Raw genomic sequence first — 15,508 nt, 5'->3', positions numbered from 1 at the left:
GAAATATAACTTACTACTGTGTCATATTCATTCAACCACCTCTGTTATCTTAACCGAAACAGGGGAACGACTACTTCGCGGCGTCGATTCACCGAATCGTAGCGAGAATTTACGCCTCTCGCTGACGCGTTTTCCTCGCGACCGCGTCTCTCCGCGAACGGTCGTAACAGTGGTCATAAAATAGTATCTGTATGACTTCGCTCATTAATTACGCATGGTAACTATATAATGATGTGTAATCGGTACTGATGTTATTTCAACGTACGTAGGTAGCTCAATACCACAAACGAAGTCCCGCAAAGGATGCAAGACAAATGTAAATATTATTTCACGTTAATCGAAGAATATAGTGGATTTGGTTTCACATCGAAAATATTGATTGTATGAATGAAGAATACAGAATACTATAAACTACGAAATCTTGGATACTTTTTTTGTGATTATTTCTTACTATAGACTTTATACTCTTTCTATCTCCCTACTTTTGAATTAGATTCATGCAAGGCCACGTTCTTTTATCAGAAATTTCGCGAAATCTTCGTCAGGCCGATTTTCTTTTAATACATTGCACATCATCTCCTTGAAAACAGAAATTAAAGCTATTACAAGTAATGATAACAAATATTCGTGGAATTGTATCGTTTACGTGTAAAATACAAATACACACGTTTAATAATCTGTTTTTTATAATTACATAGGTACCGTTGAAATTGAAATTCTCTTTGTATTTGGCATCGGTTTGTTTTGTAATTAAAAGCAGTATTTATAATGCATTCAGGATGTCATTTCTTTTAAAGCCTGTAGTATGTACATAAATCAAGAAACAATGTTATATAAACGCATAGATTTGAATATTTATTAACAAACTTTGAGAAAAAAGTTGAATATTAATGGAACGATATCGAGGCTCTGCAATTGAGTTCATGCCACTGATCTTATCTATAGAAAATTTTTGACGGGAAAGTGTGCGTATCGAATTAACACATCTTGCGAGTTGATAAGAAGAAGCGAGTCATTCAATAAAGGGAATTGATGATTCGTTGTGGTAGGACATTGGACTGAATTTCATAGAACAAGAAATTCATTTTTACTACAATCATTAACAATTTTGTTATCGGCGTTATTTACGTCAACCTAATCTTCGCTTAAATAATATGTAATAAGTAAATATAATTCTCTTAAATAATGATAATAACGATAGCAGCTACGAGTCAGTTTTCCACCTTCTCGTATTTTATATTTTTGATTCTCAACTTTTTAATAAATTGCCACGGATGCACTATTATCGGCATGTTTGAGATGTTGATTTCTTCAACACGCTCAAAGATCATCGAAATAGCTGAGATGGATGAGATGTCGATATTTATCAAATAATTTGCAAGATCAATTATTGATTTACATGTTTCAAATTTGTAGGAATTCTCTAAAATAGGCAAAACACTTATTTTGTTTATTGAAGGCACTTGCAAATCTATCACATTACAATTTCATTTACATTAATAAAGATATAAGTTATTTAATCCTAATCCCACTTTATAATTAAGTGCGAAACAATGGATAATTAAGTGGAAAAAATATAGATATATAAATAGATGTTTAAATTTACAATAAAGAAATGAAAATTTATACGTTACTCGAATAAACAGATTATTAGAACGATGATTGTAATCTAAATAACAAGAGTACCCATATTTATTTCTTTTGACTAGAAACGACCATTTACATGTCCGTAATACGAACTAGATTTTTGCGAAATTTACATAAATATATGTTGCTTGAGCAGATTTAAAAATTATCCAACAGAATTTTTCAGCACTCGCTTCGTATTTTCGTTATCTTCAGGTATATTCCTCCTTTTGGTGCTGACACAAATGCACCTGGCTCAAATTCGTAGGGAATTATCGTCTTATCGCAGACTTCTACCTTGTAGTTACGAAGAATCGTAATTAGTCCAACTTTGGTTACATAATTTGCGAAACGTGCACCTAGAGATAATACAGTACGAAAAATTGATTAATAGTTGTGAACATTTGTAATTCATTGAGGAGTGAATTTAGCAAGTTACAGATGGAAGTAGAAAGGAACGATAGATATTTAATATTAAATATTTTTTATTTTCTTTTCCTAATCAATTCTAAACTTTCTAAATCATGCAAAAATAAAAATGGTCATGTAATTTACATACCAATGCAATTCCTTGGACCATCGCCAAATGGTAAATAATGCATGGGGTGTCGGGCAGCCACGGCGTCTTCGTTGAACTTTTCGGGATCAAATGAATCAGGGTTCGGATAAATATCCGGGTCACGATGAATCGCAAACACTGGTATCCATACCAGTGTTCCCTGTGGTATCGTAACTTTAGTATTGTTAAAGGTGTAGCTCGATTTCGTTCTCCGCGGTATGAATGCTCCTGGCGGATACATTCTCAACGTTTCTGTAAAAAAAGGATAAATCATTAGAATTCGTACGTTTGTTAAAAACTGTAAATCTACGAAAGTATGTTAAAGCTGTCGATCGAATTAAAAATATAGTTTAAGTCGAAAGAATTAGAGATTAGATTAGAAATGTATGGTATTAATAGCAACGATATAATTAATATAATCAAAAGTAATATTTGATTAATAGACGATAACGCGTCATATTTGTATGCGTTTGTGTTGTGTACCCAAAATATCAATGTTGCTTGTATAAATATAAAAGTTCATTAGACATATCAAGTTCATTAGATATATCGTATTAATTGGAAATAGATTCGATTGGATAAAGTGAGAATTAAAGGAGAATTAAAGATACCTTTGAATATTTTCTCTAAATATTGCATTCCTTTGATATCTTCGAATCTTAACCCTTCACTACTCTTGCAACAATGCTCTCTGATTTCCTCGCGAAGCTTGTCTTGTATGTCTTGATTCAAAGCTAATTCGTAAAGAGCGTTGCTCATAGTCGTAGAGGAAGTTTCAAAACCGGCTGCGAAGAATATGAATGCTTGCGCGGTGAGTAGCGAATCTGTCAGTTCTGGAAAGAATTGCGATCACGCGATCAATTTACATCGATTAACAAATTTTCATCCGTTTTAAATCTATTTGGCAAATGAATCATTGTTATAGAATTAAATGTCTGTGAGACGTACCGATGTTTCCAAACTTCTCCGGATGTTTCTTTACCTCCATCAGCATGTTTATGAAGTCTGGCCTAACGATGTTGTTCTCCTTCCTGTACTTTATAGTATCAGTCACAATTTTTGTAAAGAATGGTGCTAACTTTCGATCGGGTATTACATAACCGAGCAAATGGTACAACTTTGGCATGAATAATTTCATCTTCTGTCGTATGACGTTTTCCAGATTCACAGCGAATACTTCCCTGCCCATTTTACGGAATTCGCTGTCTTCGTCCGCCATTGCGCTCATCTCGATACCAAAGGCGCAAGTGCCAATTACGTCAGTGGTGAATTTTGCCGTTACTTCGCAACATTCGATGGGCTCTCCTTTCTCCACACACTTGTCCAAATACTTCTCCAAGTGCTGCGAGCACTCGATTATAAGGTAAAACATTTCTCGCAACTTGCCGGATGTGAATATCGGCGAGAACATAGTTCTCAATGGTCGCCATCTCTCAGATTCCAAGTTTAAGAGACTTTGAGATAGCGGTTCCGTCTATGGATTAATTAATTTGAAAAATTAAGTTATACAGTATATCGAGCTAAAATTGGACCTGTTTATTGCACGAAGGATTACATTGATTTATTTCTGAAAATCGAACTTATAATTTCGCTTACCCTTTCATAAACATGGAATCCTCGATCCGCAAATTTGGGGAAGTCTCTGATTAAAATGTCCTTGATAAATTCTGGATCTTGCACAACAAGCAGAGGCGATCTTCTCATGTACAAACCAACCATTGGTTCGTTTTTATAGGTATTGTAAATTTCCTTGAGATAGTGAGGCATTGATTTCCTCGCGAACATAAGTTCTTTGGTGTTACCAAGGAATGGTAGAGGTTGTGGTCCAACTACTCCGCAATTTTTCCAGAAATTAAAAGTCAATGTGGCATAGTAGTAGAGAGCAAGAAGCAGTGCTGCCATGCCGCATAAAATCTCGAAATAGTTCGTCATTTTGCTCGATGATCTGAAATCAGTAGTTGCAAACTATTTTAACGATGTTACGTTGAAGATTTCTAACGATTATTATATTATTTTATATAGAATATGTATGGTACGGTGTATTAACTTTTGTAAAGTAGATAACTGTTATTAGACTTAATATAATAAGTAACATTTACTTGTATGAAAAATTATTTTTTCTTTTTCGTAGTCAAGTAGATAAATAGTTCTTTAAGATAAGCGCGAAGTGAAGAGTATTTACGTTTGAGAAAATGAGATCAGACAGATAGTAGAATAAGTAAAACATCGACAGGCGCGAAAAATGTTTGAATAATTGAGGTATTACCCATATCATATCGAGCAAATTAAATCATTGTAACTCTCTAGTTTAAAGAGAATAAAAGAAAATGTTTTAAGCTAAATTTGACGATAACAATTTACAAATAACAAAAAATTACTACGAGTCATGAATTTTGAAAATAATGTAATAAATATTTCTGTGTGAGATCGAGTAATGTACATAGTAATTAAAATGCAGTAAAATTATTCTAAAAATAGGCAGATAGATATCACATTATTCTAAAAATATCTTGTGCTGTTACAGCCGTCTAGAAAAAAAACTTGACAAGTTAGGGTGATAAGTACTTTTATAGTTAGAGTACTTAGTTTTTAGGAGATAATGTTTGTGTGATAATAATGGTAATCGTTTGAAGTACTGCGTGTAGAATTTAGATTGCGACAAAGACTTATGATTAAACTTGATGAATATCGATTTTATGATGATGATGGTATCGATGAACCTTTACTTACTTTACCGTCGTGGATGTAGCTAATATTTATCGGTACAAATGTGGGCACTACAAGAGGCTATGAGTAATGGCGAGAGGATGGTCGAGATGATGGTGACAACGAATTCAGGTTCGATAACGAATCCACGGTCCACGGGAGGACAAGTATCAACGTAATACTCGATTCGGGTAACTTCTCGATAACTCAATCAGCAATTCGTTCAACGATTAACTAACAAACTAACTCTCTCTTAATGCAAAAGAAACTGTCCTTATATACTCCTGTCCCCACTTCTCGTGTCAATCTTTGTTTTTAAGGAGAGCCATATAATCATTTCATATCTCTGTCAGGTACACGTCCCTTCCGTGACGCGTTGTCACTTCGAACCCGAACCCGTCGTCATAAAGTCAGATTGGAACATTAAAACTATTCCTTATTGTTATTACTTAAGTGCAGTTATAGCAAAGTCTGGACTAGGGTATTGGGGGGTTTCCCAACATTCCGGACGGGAACCCCCGCTGTCCTTCCATCTCCGACAAATATATATTTATTAGCAAATTTTTTGGCAAACGAAAGCGAAACAGAAGCAAGTCGATAAATGAATTCCTCGTTGATATGTTAATTGTTATATGTCGTTAATTTAAGTTTTATATTATATCTCTTGCATTTTATATTCTTAGAGTTTCTTATTTTATATTTATTAGCAAATTTTTTGGCAAACGAAAGCGAAACAGAAGCAAGTCGATAAATGAATTCCTCGTTGATATGTTAATCGTTATATGTCGTTAATTTAAGTTTTATATTATATCTCTTGCATTTTATATTCTTAGAGTTTCTTATTTTATATTTATTAGCAAATTTTTTGGCAAACGAAAGCGAAACAGAAGCAAGTCGATAAATGAATTCCTCGCTGATATGTTAATCGTTATATGTCGTTAATTTAAGTTTTATATTATATCTCTTGCATTTTATATTCTTAGAGTTTCTTATTTTATATTTATTAGCAAATTTTTTGGCAAACGAAAGCGAAACAAAAGCAAGTCGATAAATGAATTCCTCGTTGATATGTTAATCGTTATATGTCGTTAATTTAAGTTTTATATTATATCTCTTACATTTTATATTCTTAGAGTTTCTTATTTTATATTTCTATTTGAATTTGTATGTTATTGAGGTTTAAGAGGAATACAAGAGAGTTTGAGTGAGTAAGTTTTAAGCCTAAATGTTAAATATGAGAGATGTTAAGCTTGATGATTCGAAAAGTAAACCATAAATGTAAACCAAAGAGAAATGTAACTGGAAATTTAACAAATTACTTGAGAATGAGGGAAATCTTATGTTGTTTGCCAGACATATCGCATAATAAATTTACAACTAAGCAGAAATATAAGTCAACTTACGATAAATACACGGTCTTGCTATTTGTGTTATTCGGTAGTAAAGGAGAAAGTTACGAAGGTGCTTCTTGAACACGTTTTTACATGTAACTGACTTCTACAGTAGAAAGTCTCGTAGTCTTATACCTACACCGTCCTTGCAGTTATCGTTCATGGTGACTTGGAGCTGTCCGCCGTAATTTGTTTCCCTCCCGGTAGTTTCTGGAAATGATCGCGGCTAACGGTACGTTAGCACGCTAAATCTCTTATTGTTGCTTATATCCTCATTACTGTGATATGCATTAAGGAAAACGTATTTTTTTGTCGATTGTGTTCATATGTGATTACGTTGCAATTATAACGATTTGATACATCACCAACTAAATTATTAAATGTATAACTTAATTGAATATAAAAATAAACTTCTACTTTGAGAAATTTGAGGAATGTAAAACTAAGATCTGAGTATTAGGATCTGAGAAACGTAAAAGTCAGATCTGTGTATTTTACGACACTTGGAAATATGAATTATATTATATAATTAAAAAAATTCTACTTTTTCGTGTAGAATGTTTATGAATAATATTTCGAATATTTATATTATATTATGAATAATATGAATATTTTATCTGTATAAGGCGGAGAGAGAGAGAGAGAGAAAGGGAAATTCGTTACTTATGAGATAGCTTCGAAAATTCCTTTTTTTGAAATCTGTCAGATTCGAACCTCTTCACTGATTCTAATTATGATGATATGGTAAATTATAGTCAGTTATACTTTATACTGTTGGAAGGCACGTAAGTGTGCAGAGATGGAAAAAGATCCTGTGGAAGGAATAAGGGCTCGATTGGTTGTATTTAACAGACTCGACGCAATCGTAGAGTTAAGCACATGTATCGGTGGAAACATCATCGTGTAACTATGAGCGATAAAGAGCATTATCATTCTTGTCCCTGTGCCATATCGCGATGCATGCAAAACGTGATAGGTTTAAGGATTTATTGTTCAAAAATATAAATAAGTGAAATAAATAAAATGTAACAAAATATAAATATAAATATAAAATATAAATATAAAGTATAAATTAATATCTAATGTATTATAAACTGCTTTGTTAGAAAACACACTGGATACCGATTTTAATTAGACGATTACAATCGATATATTTTAAAAAGCCATCGTAATTTTGAATTACGTTTATATTTTTGTTATCTTCAAACAGATCCCTCCTTTTGGAGCTAGCAGAAATGCATTTGGGTCAAATTGATAAGGGATCATAGTTTTCTCGCAAACGTCCACTTTATACTTGCGAAGAATTGTGATTATACCCACTTTGGTTTGATAAACAGCAAAACGTGCACCTAAAAGAAAAGTTTTATGTGCGTGTTTGAAATTTGTACAAAGTCGACATACTTTTCTCTTAATAATTCTGGTAGTCATCGAGTAAATATCATCGATCTAACGTACCAATACAATTTCTTGGTCCAGTGCCGAATGGTAAATAATGCATCGGATGTCGAGCATCAATGGCATCTCGAGTGAAATTTTCGGGATTAAAAACATCAGGATTCGGATAAATTTCGGGATCACGATGAATCGCGTATACGGGAATCCAAATCATCACACCCTTCGGTATACTGATTTGTGGATCTCGGAAGATATATTCAGAATTTGATTTTCTTGGTATCAGAGTTCCTGGTGGATACATCCTTAATGTTTCTATAGGAATAAATTGAAAAAAACGCCACTTTATTCATTTTTCATTTTTCTTCTCAAAGCAAAGTTATACGCATACCTTTAAATACTTTGTCCAAGTATTCCATATCTTTAATATGCTCGTAATTTAACTTTCCGTTGTGTTTCTTATAGTGTTCGTTGATTTCTTCGCGTAAGTTCTCTTGAATTTTGGGATTCAGCGCGAGTTCGTAAAGTGCGTTGCTCATTGTCGTCGAGCCAGTTTCAAAACCAGCAGCAAAGAAAACGTAAGCTTGTGCGGTTATGAAAGAGTCTGTTAATTCTGTAAAATACGATTTAACATTGTATCGTAATTTTACCTATCTAACAAATATCTAATGGATGTATTTTAGCAAATTTTTTGTATACTACGCTATTAAACGTACCAAGATCGTGTAACTTTTTTGAGTCTTCCTTAAGTTGCATTAGCGTATGTATAAAGTCAGGTCTATACACGTTGTTCTCTTTTCTGCATTTCATAGTATCTGTGACGACCTTGGTTAGAAACGGAGCAAGTCTTCTGTCCGGCACAATGTAACCCAACAAATCGTACAGTTTCGGCATCATCAGTTTGAATTTCATTCGTATTATCGCCTCCAAAGATGGTTCAAAAATTTGTTTACCGATTTTACGAAATTCGCTCTTCTCGTCTGACAGTGCACCCATGTTGATCCCAAAGGCACATGATCCTATCACGTCCGTTGTAAATTTTGCTGTTATCTCACGAAAATCGACAGGTTCTCCCTGCGCAACCATTTTATCCAGATATTCTTCGAAATAGTTTGCGCATTCGATGATCAGATCGAACATATTTTTCAATTTGCCAGATGTGTACACAGTGAGCTTCGATCTCAATGGACGCCATCGTTTTGCTTCCAAGTTGAACAGATGCTGCGATAATGGTTCGACCTAAAAACAGTTCATAACGCAATTTGAAAATTTTGACTATTCGACTAGCTATAATCTTATGTAACAATATAAAGTATAATGATGATAATATATGATAATATATTACAATGGATAGTGATTTGTAAATAAATATAAATATAGATAAATATTGTATAAAGATTAAAAGGTAATTGTGTATATTACTTTGCTCGCCGTAATGATTCGAAACGTATCCAAAAGTTCTAAAAACAATTTGCGTAAGTTATACGTACGTATACGTACTCTTTCATGGACATTAAATCCGCGATCAGCGAATTTCGAAAAGTCTCTGATGAGAACATCCTTGATTAACTCCGGATCTTTTAAAACTAGTACGGGCGTCGATCTCATGTATAACCCAATCATTCTACCTGTATAGGTTTCGTAAAGGTTTTTAATATATTGTGGCAAAGCTATTCCTGAAAACATGATGTCTATAAAGTTTCCAAAGAAGAATACTGGTTTTGGTCCCGAGATTTTGCGCTTCTTCCAGAAATTAAATACTAATATATAATAATAATAAACTAGAAGTATTGCAACGACAGCGCATATTATTATCAAATAATATACCATTTTTTAGTTTCAGTTACTGATTCAGACGAAAAGAATGATTTTCTGAAAAAAGAAACGTGCAATGATAATTTGGTACAGTCGATATTCTCCTTTCGCTCAACACTTTCCAAACCGGAGTCGATTCGATTATGAATATCATAGAAACTTGCCTCAATAAAAATTGGAAAAATAGAATTATACAATTTTTATTTATCTATTTTGTTAGAATTTAATCTTGGGATTAAGATTAATAATCTGTGATAATCTAAGATTAATAATCGTAATCCGTACGATCAATCACCTTATCTGCATGCGATTGATATCGTTGTATTCCAACATATTTATTTACTTATTTGTTCACTTAAGCACTGAATAATTCTACTTTCTATGCATCTACTTTATAAGTATGTTGATATTCATAGATACATGAATTTATATTTATTAATTCAAATACTTTGATCTCTTTTGTACTCCTCCTTTATTGATGCGATTCCGCTTAACTTTGTAATGATTCTCTCGCGATGACTGAATTTGTACTTCAGTGCAACCTTAATTACGGCATCATTATATACGCCCTAGATGACGCAAAACACTTGTCTTGGTAAAATTCATTAAGCACCATGCGTCAATTTCCTCGAAATATTATCATATTTACTAGTATTGTTATCATTATTGGCGCATTAAGTTACGAACATTCGGAACGCGGGATCGAATCCCGGCGACCGAAGTCCGATTTTTCTTCCACGATCCTAAAGTAGGAAGTGAATATTAGCAGTATCCCCAGCAGCGATATCTACACAGCCACCAGCCACAATCATCACGGACACACATATTCACCTCATGTGTATATGCGTATACTAAAACTTGTAAACGCACAAAAATATTTACAGCATATTTATATTTAGGCATAGTCCGTATGTGGTGGATATCTTTAAGGAGGGGATGTATCGCGTAAAATTTCCGCGATGCCCTATTTTATCGAAGAGGAACTTTGGGGAATTCCAGGGGGATTCCCGAGTGAAGCGCACGAAGATATGCTATCGCAGAACAATAATATTTTGACGGAAACTGAATATCATGTTGCATATGGACCGTTTATGCGTGTGCGATTATTTATGGGAAAATGAAAATATATGAGTTAACACTCTTAAAAACGTTAAATTCCATTATATTTGCATGGCAGAGAACGAAAATTGTCATGTCACAACTACAAAATTTACTTTACAACACAAGCATAGAAAAATTTGTTATTCGGCGTTAATACGATTAAAATTAGTCATTTTAAAGGACGTCTCGCTTTGAAATTATGTTTCTAGTTTCGTTAACTTCAAATATATGCCCCCCTTCGGCGTCAGTAGAAACGACGTCCTAGTAAACTCGTATGGAATCATGGTTTTGTCACAAACGTCCACTTTATAATTACGAAGAATCGTGATTAGACCCACTTTGGTTTGGTAAATAGCGAAACGTGCACCTAAGAATAAAAATGAAGCAAGTTAATAAATTGGTAATTTAAACAGAAACGAACAACTTCAACAGAAACGCTCGTATAATTGAACGTACCAATGCAATTTCTTGGTCCATCGCCAAATGGTAAATAGGTCATCGGATGACGAGCCTCAATGGCGTCTTCGTTGAAGTTCTCTGGATTGAACACGTCAGGATTTGGATAAATGTCAGCATCATGATGCAACGAGTATATGGGAATCCATATCATTAAACCCTTCGGTATACTGACTTTTGTGTTCTTGAAAGTATAGGCGGAAGTAGATCTTCTTGGCAATAGAGATCCTGGTGGATACTTCCTTAATGTCTCTGTGAAGATAAATTAAGGAAGATCTTTTATTATATTTCTTTGTAAAGCTTTAACCTTCTATAAGAAGTAAAGCTACGCATACCTTTAAACACTTTCTCCAAGTATTCCATGTCTTTAACATGTTCGTATTGCAACTCTCCGTTATGTTTCGCAAGGTGTTCCCTGATCTCTTGACGTAATTTGTCTTGAATTTCTTGATTTAGGGCGAGTTCGTAAAGAGCGTTGCTCATTGCCGACGACGAAGTTTCAAAGCCGGCAGCAAAGAAAACGAAAGCTTGCGCAGTTAATAAGCTATCCGTTAATTCTGCAAAATACCGTTCACTTGTGTTAATTAAATTGTTATATTGTACTAAGAAGTGAGTCGTGTTATTTTCTTTCTTATTATTCGCCGACACGATACAATGTGATTGTATTTTCTTAGCATAAATTGCGATGCGACATTAAAATTAAGTTGTTACTATAAACTTACTAATGTCGCCCAATTTCTCTGGATGTTCTTTCAATTCCATAAGCATATGTATAAAGTCAGGCCTGTATATGTTATGCTCTTTCCTGTACTTCATAGTGTCTGTCACGAGCTTGGTAAAGAACGGAGCATGTCTTTTGTCGGGTACGATGTAACCCAACAAATCGTACAGTTTCGGCATGTACAGTCTGAGTTTTAACCGTATTACGTTCTCGAAGTTCAAGGCGAAGATTTGTCTGCCGATTTCACGAAACTCACTGTCTTCGTCCGATAACGAGCTCATCTCGATTCCAAAGGCGCAGGAACCAATCACGTCGGTCGTGAATTTCGCTGTAACCTCGCGAAAATCTATGGGCTCTTCCTTCGCGGTCAGTTTATCCAAGTATGTTTCGAAATGGTCTGCACATTCGAGGATGAGACCAAACATGTCTTTCAGTTTGCCGGATGTGAACATTGGAGTGAGCTTCGATCTTAACGGACGCCATCTTTTTGGTTCCAAATTGAAGAGATGCATAGACAATGGTTCTGTCTGTGAACAGTTCGCGATATTAGTTTAAAAGCCGACAAAATATTTTCTTTTAAGCAAACAGGACAAATACAACGTTATCGCTGAAGAATAGAAGATTAGAAATTTCTTCGTTGGAAGATCTATTTTTATGTCTCTGTTTACGATAAAAATATTTGTTTACTTCGTGATAGCACCATTAATAAATCATAAGTACGAATAAGAAATATAGATATGGAACACGGAGTGGCTATTAATTTAACTTTAATTAGTGGCTATTAATAAACTTTATCGCTCATTTTTTCACTTACAAATGTCACTTACAACATACCCTTTCATGAACAGCAAATCCTCGATCGGCGAATTTCGAGAAATCTCTAATCATGACATCTTTTATCAGTTCCGGATCTTTTAGAATAAGAACCGGTGATCTTCTCATGTACAACCCAACCATCGGCTCGTTTTTGTATACTTTATAAAGATTCTGCTGGTAAGCCACCATTGATATTCTTGCAAGCATCAGGTCTATGGTGTTTCCAAATAAGAATACAGGCTTTGGTCCTTGAACTCCACGACTCTTCCAAAAATCGAAGGTTGACGTGGAATAATAATAGAAAGCCAGAAGTAATGCGGCTAACCCGCACAAAATTTCAAAGCCACTCATTATAATTTCTCTTCTGAAAAAGAATTTATAATGTTGTGCTATAAAAATTCTGCAGGACATTTCGTTTCGCCGTAGAATAAAAGAAGAGGGGTTAAATTATATCGTTAAAGCGGTGTTGGTAGATACACGCGAACACGGTGATATTTTTGATGATCTTTATTCTGAATAAACGCGCGTACAAATCTGCTTAGCCTCTCCGCGAGTTTAGGGGCATGTCCTTGTTGAGCAACGTACGTCGAATTATGAATGAAATATATTGTCTTATTTACGTTGTTAATATAACGCATACATAATATATGAACAGTATCTGACTTGTTTGTTAATGCTAATTGCAGCGTTATTGAATATATTCGATGATTACATAGAAAACTTTGAAACTATAAATTCTTATATACATCTGTTATCATTACATGCATATTGTATGAAAGTGTTCCATTTTTGTATTTTAACACGTTGTTGTTTTAAAAAGTATTTAAATGCGACGTGAATCAAGCAATATTCATATCAACTAGATTATCAGACGCGTAAAGCTATCTGCTGCATTACTCTACTTTGGCGATATCGATATAATTGATATAATATTTGTTGCGCGTAAAAAATGAGGAATATATGCATGTCAACGCTATTCGTGTTATTATTAACGAGCTGTGCTATTCAAAATTAGTAAAATTACGTATATGTACTTATGTGGTAGATTTCTGTTGTTAGATTAGTGTTGTCTGTGTATAATTACGTTGAAATCGTTATCAGTGTTGTGTTGCATAATTTTCGACGTTTTATGTTTGCAAAACGAGTAGCATGGCATCGAATAATAAAACTAACATTCACCACTTGAATGAAACTGTTTGAAGTATTATCCTGAAATATGTATATACATACATAATATAAGGCAATAGAATTACAAGTAGGTTTATTCAGATAGAAGCAGGTTTATAACGTAGTTAAAAGCGTTATATAAGGTTCGATATAGTACTTACGAATCAACTGATATCGCTTTTCATTATTTTCCACACGCACATAAGTACGTATGTATATAGATGTCTTATTAGTGCTAGACGATATATTTCTGAGTCGCGAAAAATGATGTTATCCCTAACATGATGTAGAATAGACTAATGTTAATCTACTGGCGCTTTCGATCTTTAAACGCATACTCTGACGATTATCGGAGACATACTCATGATGACTTGCAGATAACGAAAATGTTACGTCCGATGATTTTATACAAATCAGGCCCCACGTCGCAGGCAAGATGACAACCAGATGTCACACACCTTTACTGTGTACCCTCAATAGGCTTAAGGATCCAGCATAAATCTTGGCATAGTTAAGGTCCTTTAGACTAAACAAATATCTTTTAGTTCGAGTGTTCATTAAATTTATTCTCTACTACGGGAAGACACGGAAATTTGGTTTTTCCCACGTTCGGTATCTCCCGCTGGCAACTTTCTCTCGGGGGTGGCTGGGACCTTTCCTTGCTCACCAACTTTCTTCTTATTCAATCAGAAACAACGACTATTGGCCTCACTTTCCTAGCCAAAATTGTCATTAACAAATCCAATGGTCAAATGGAGGGGTGTGTGCGCTAGACACACCCCTCACTGGCTTTCCTCCGCACGGCATCGTCACCGAACTTCATTGACTTTCCATCCTTTGATCAGTCAACAACTCTCTACTAGTCGCCTAGTCGCTAAATCGCTGAACCCATTTCTCGATTCATATTTTACTTACGATTTATAACTCTCGCGACACCATAACTCACTATTTGCAAGTCACTCCTATTACGACTAACATCGTGATCCTGCAAATAACTATAAGAGTCGAACACTTCTAACTTTATTGTAAACGATATTACAATACGTATCTCTGATCATTTATACTCTCCGTGAAATAAGTTGTTGGAATAAAATATATATTATAACCTGTTAAACTCAGTGTTATACTAATTCAACCACCTCTATTACCCTAACCGAAATAAGGGATCGATCAGTTCGTGGCGTCGATAATCCAATCGTAACGAGAATTTGCGACTCCCGTTGACGCGCCTTCTCCGCGATCGCGTCTCTCCGAGAACGGTCAAACAGAAAGTGATTTCATAACTGTCATTTTGAAAGATACTTATAGGATGGGCTTAAAAGTACAGTCAACGAGACAAATATGGAACGCGTATAAAATAACGAAGATTCTAGTAATGGGGGATTCTAGTCATGTACAATTTACTAGAGCAATTTATTCAACGCTTATTCGACTCTGACTTTTCTTAATTTACGTTATTCGATGGTAACAAATTGACAACAATGACAAACGATCAGCGTAATAAAAAGTACGGATATATATTAATTCTCTCATTGAAAATTCGATACATCCGGTGTTCATTCATAAAAGCTCAGAATAGTATGTCAATACCAGGTGAAAGTAGTTAGATTTTCTCAGTTCTGGCGGAAATTCCACACTGTAATCGTCGCATCCTTTCCAAGAAGGAATGTACTAAGAGAGCTGAGAGAGAATGCCAGCAATGCAACCAATTGGTCAAAGTTAAAGATCTCCATAAAGGATTCAACTAGTGCAAGTTTT

The 15,508-nt window shown here is 34.5% G+C and overlaps 2 protein-coding genes across 3 annotated transcripts; both read right to left on the bottom strand.

The window, feature by feature from the left end:
* Nucleotides 1-1,527: 1,527 nt before the first annotated feature.
* On the bottom strand, nucleotides 1,528-9,510 carry LOC117213490. Its single transcript, XM_033458868.1, has 10 exons — nucleotides 9,175-9,510; nucleotides 8,391-8,913; nucleotides 8,066-8,287; nucleotides 7,738-7,989; nucleotides 7,471-7,631; nucleotides 3,782-4,150; nucleotides 3,134-3,659; nucleotides 2,797-3,018; nucleotides 2,186-2,437; nucleotides 1,528-1,985 (listed from the first exon to the last, which is right to left on the bottom strand). The coding sequence occupies exons 1-10, from the start codon at nucleotides 9,502-9,504 to the stop codon at nucleotides 1,810-1,812; spliced, it is 3,033 nt and encodes a 1,010-aa protein (XP_033314759.1). The 5' UTR covers nucleotides 9,505-9,510; the 3' UTR covers nucleotides 1,528-1,809.
* A 1,174-nt stretch (nucleotides 9,511-10,684) lies between these two features.
* On the bottom strand, nucleotides 10,685-14,100 carry LOC117213531 (probable cytochrome P450 6a14). Of its 2 annotated transcripts, none has more exons than XM_033458950.1 (6): nucleotides 13,978-14,100; nucleotides 12,602-12,949; nucleotides 11,769-12,294; nucleotides 11,382-11,603; nucleotides 11,047-11,298; nucleotides 10,685-10,957 (listed from the first exon to the last, which is right to left on the bottom strand). In XM_033458950.1, exons 2-6 carry the CDS (start codon nucleotides 12,932-12,934, stop codon nucleotides 10,788-10,790), a joined length of 1,503 nt encoding a protein of 500 aa, XP_033314841.1. In that variant the 5' UTR covers nucleotides 12,935-12,949; nucleotides 13,978-14,100; the 3' UTR covers nucleotides 10,685-10,787. The 2 variants fall into 2 exon arrangements, with proteins under 2 accessions (XP_033314841.1, XP_033314842.1); XM_033458951.1 differs by having other exon boundaries at nucleotides 12,602-12,947; nucleotides 13,912-14,073.
* Nucleotides 14,101-15,508: the final 1,408 nt, after the last annotated feature.

This window comes from Bombus bifarius, unplaced genomic scaffold, assembly GCF_011952205.1.
Source record: "Bombus bifarius isolate JDL3187 unplaced genomic scaffold, Bbif_JDL3187 scf7180000009111, whole genome shotgun sequence".
Lineage (NCBI taxonomy): Eukaryota > Metazoa > Arthropoda > Insecta > Hymenoptera > Apidae > Bombus > Bombus bifarius.
The sequence above is the reverse complement of the archived record's forward strand: the minus strand, read 5'-3'. Positions and strand labels throughout refer to the sequence as shown.

Excerpts from the sequence above, each read along its gene's own strand:
- LOC117213490 (XM_033458868.1), bottom strand. The coding sequence starts at position 9,504 with ATGGTATATTATTTGATAATAATATGCGCTGTCGTTGCAATACTTCTA. Across the intron at positions 8,914-9,174 it reads GATTTAATGTCCATGAAAGA|GTCGAACCATTATCGCAGCA; the intron begins GTACGTATACGT and ends AACTGTTTTTAG. Across the intron at positions 7,632-7,737 it reads TGGACCAAGAAATTGTATTG|GTGCACGTTTTGCTGTTTAT; the intron begins GTACGTTAGATC and ends CTTTTCTTTTAG.
- LOC117213531 (XM_033458950.1), bottom strand. The coding sequence starts at position 12,934 with ATGAGTGGCTTTGAAATTTTGTGCGGGTTAGCCGCATTACTTCTGGCT. Across the intron at positions 12,295-12,601 it reads GATTTGCTGTTCATGAAAGG|ACAGAACCATTGTCTATGCA; the intron begins GTATGTTGTAAG and ends AACTGTTCACAG. Across the intron at positions 11,604-11,768 it reads AGAGAAATTGGGCGACATTA|AATTAACGGATAGCTTATTA; the intron begins GTAAGTTTATAG and ends GGTATTTTGCAG.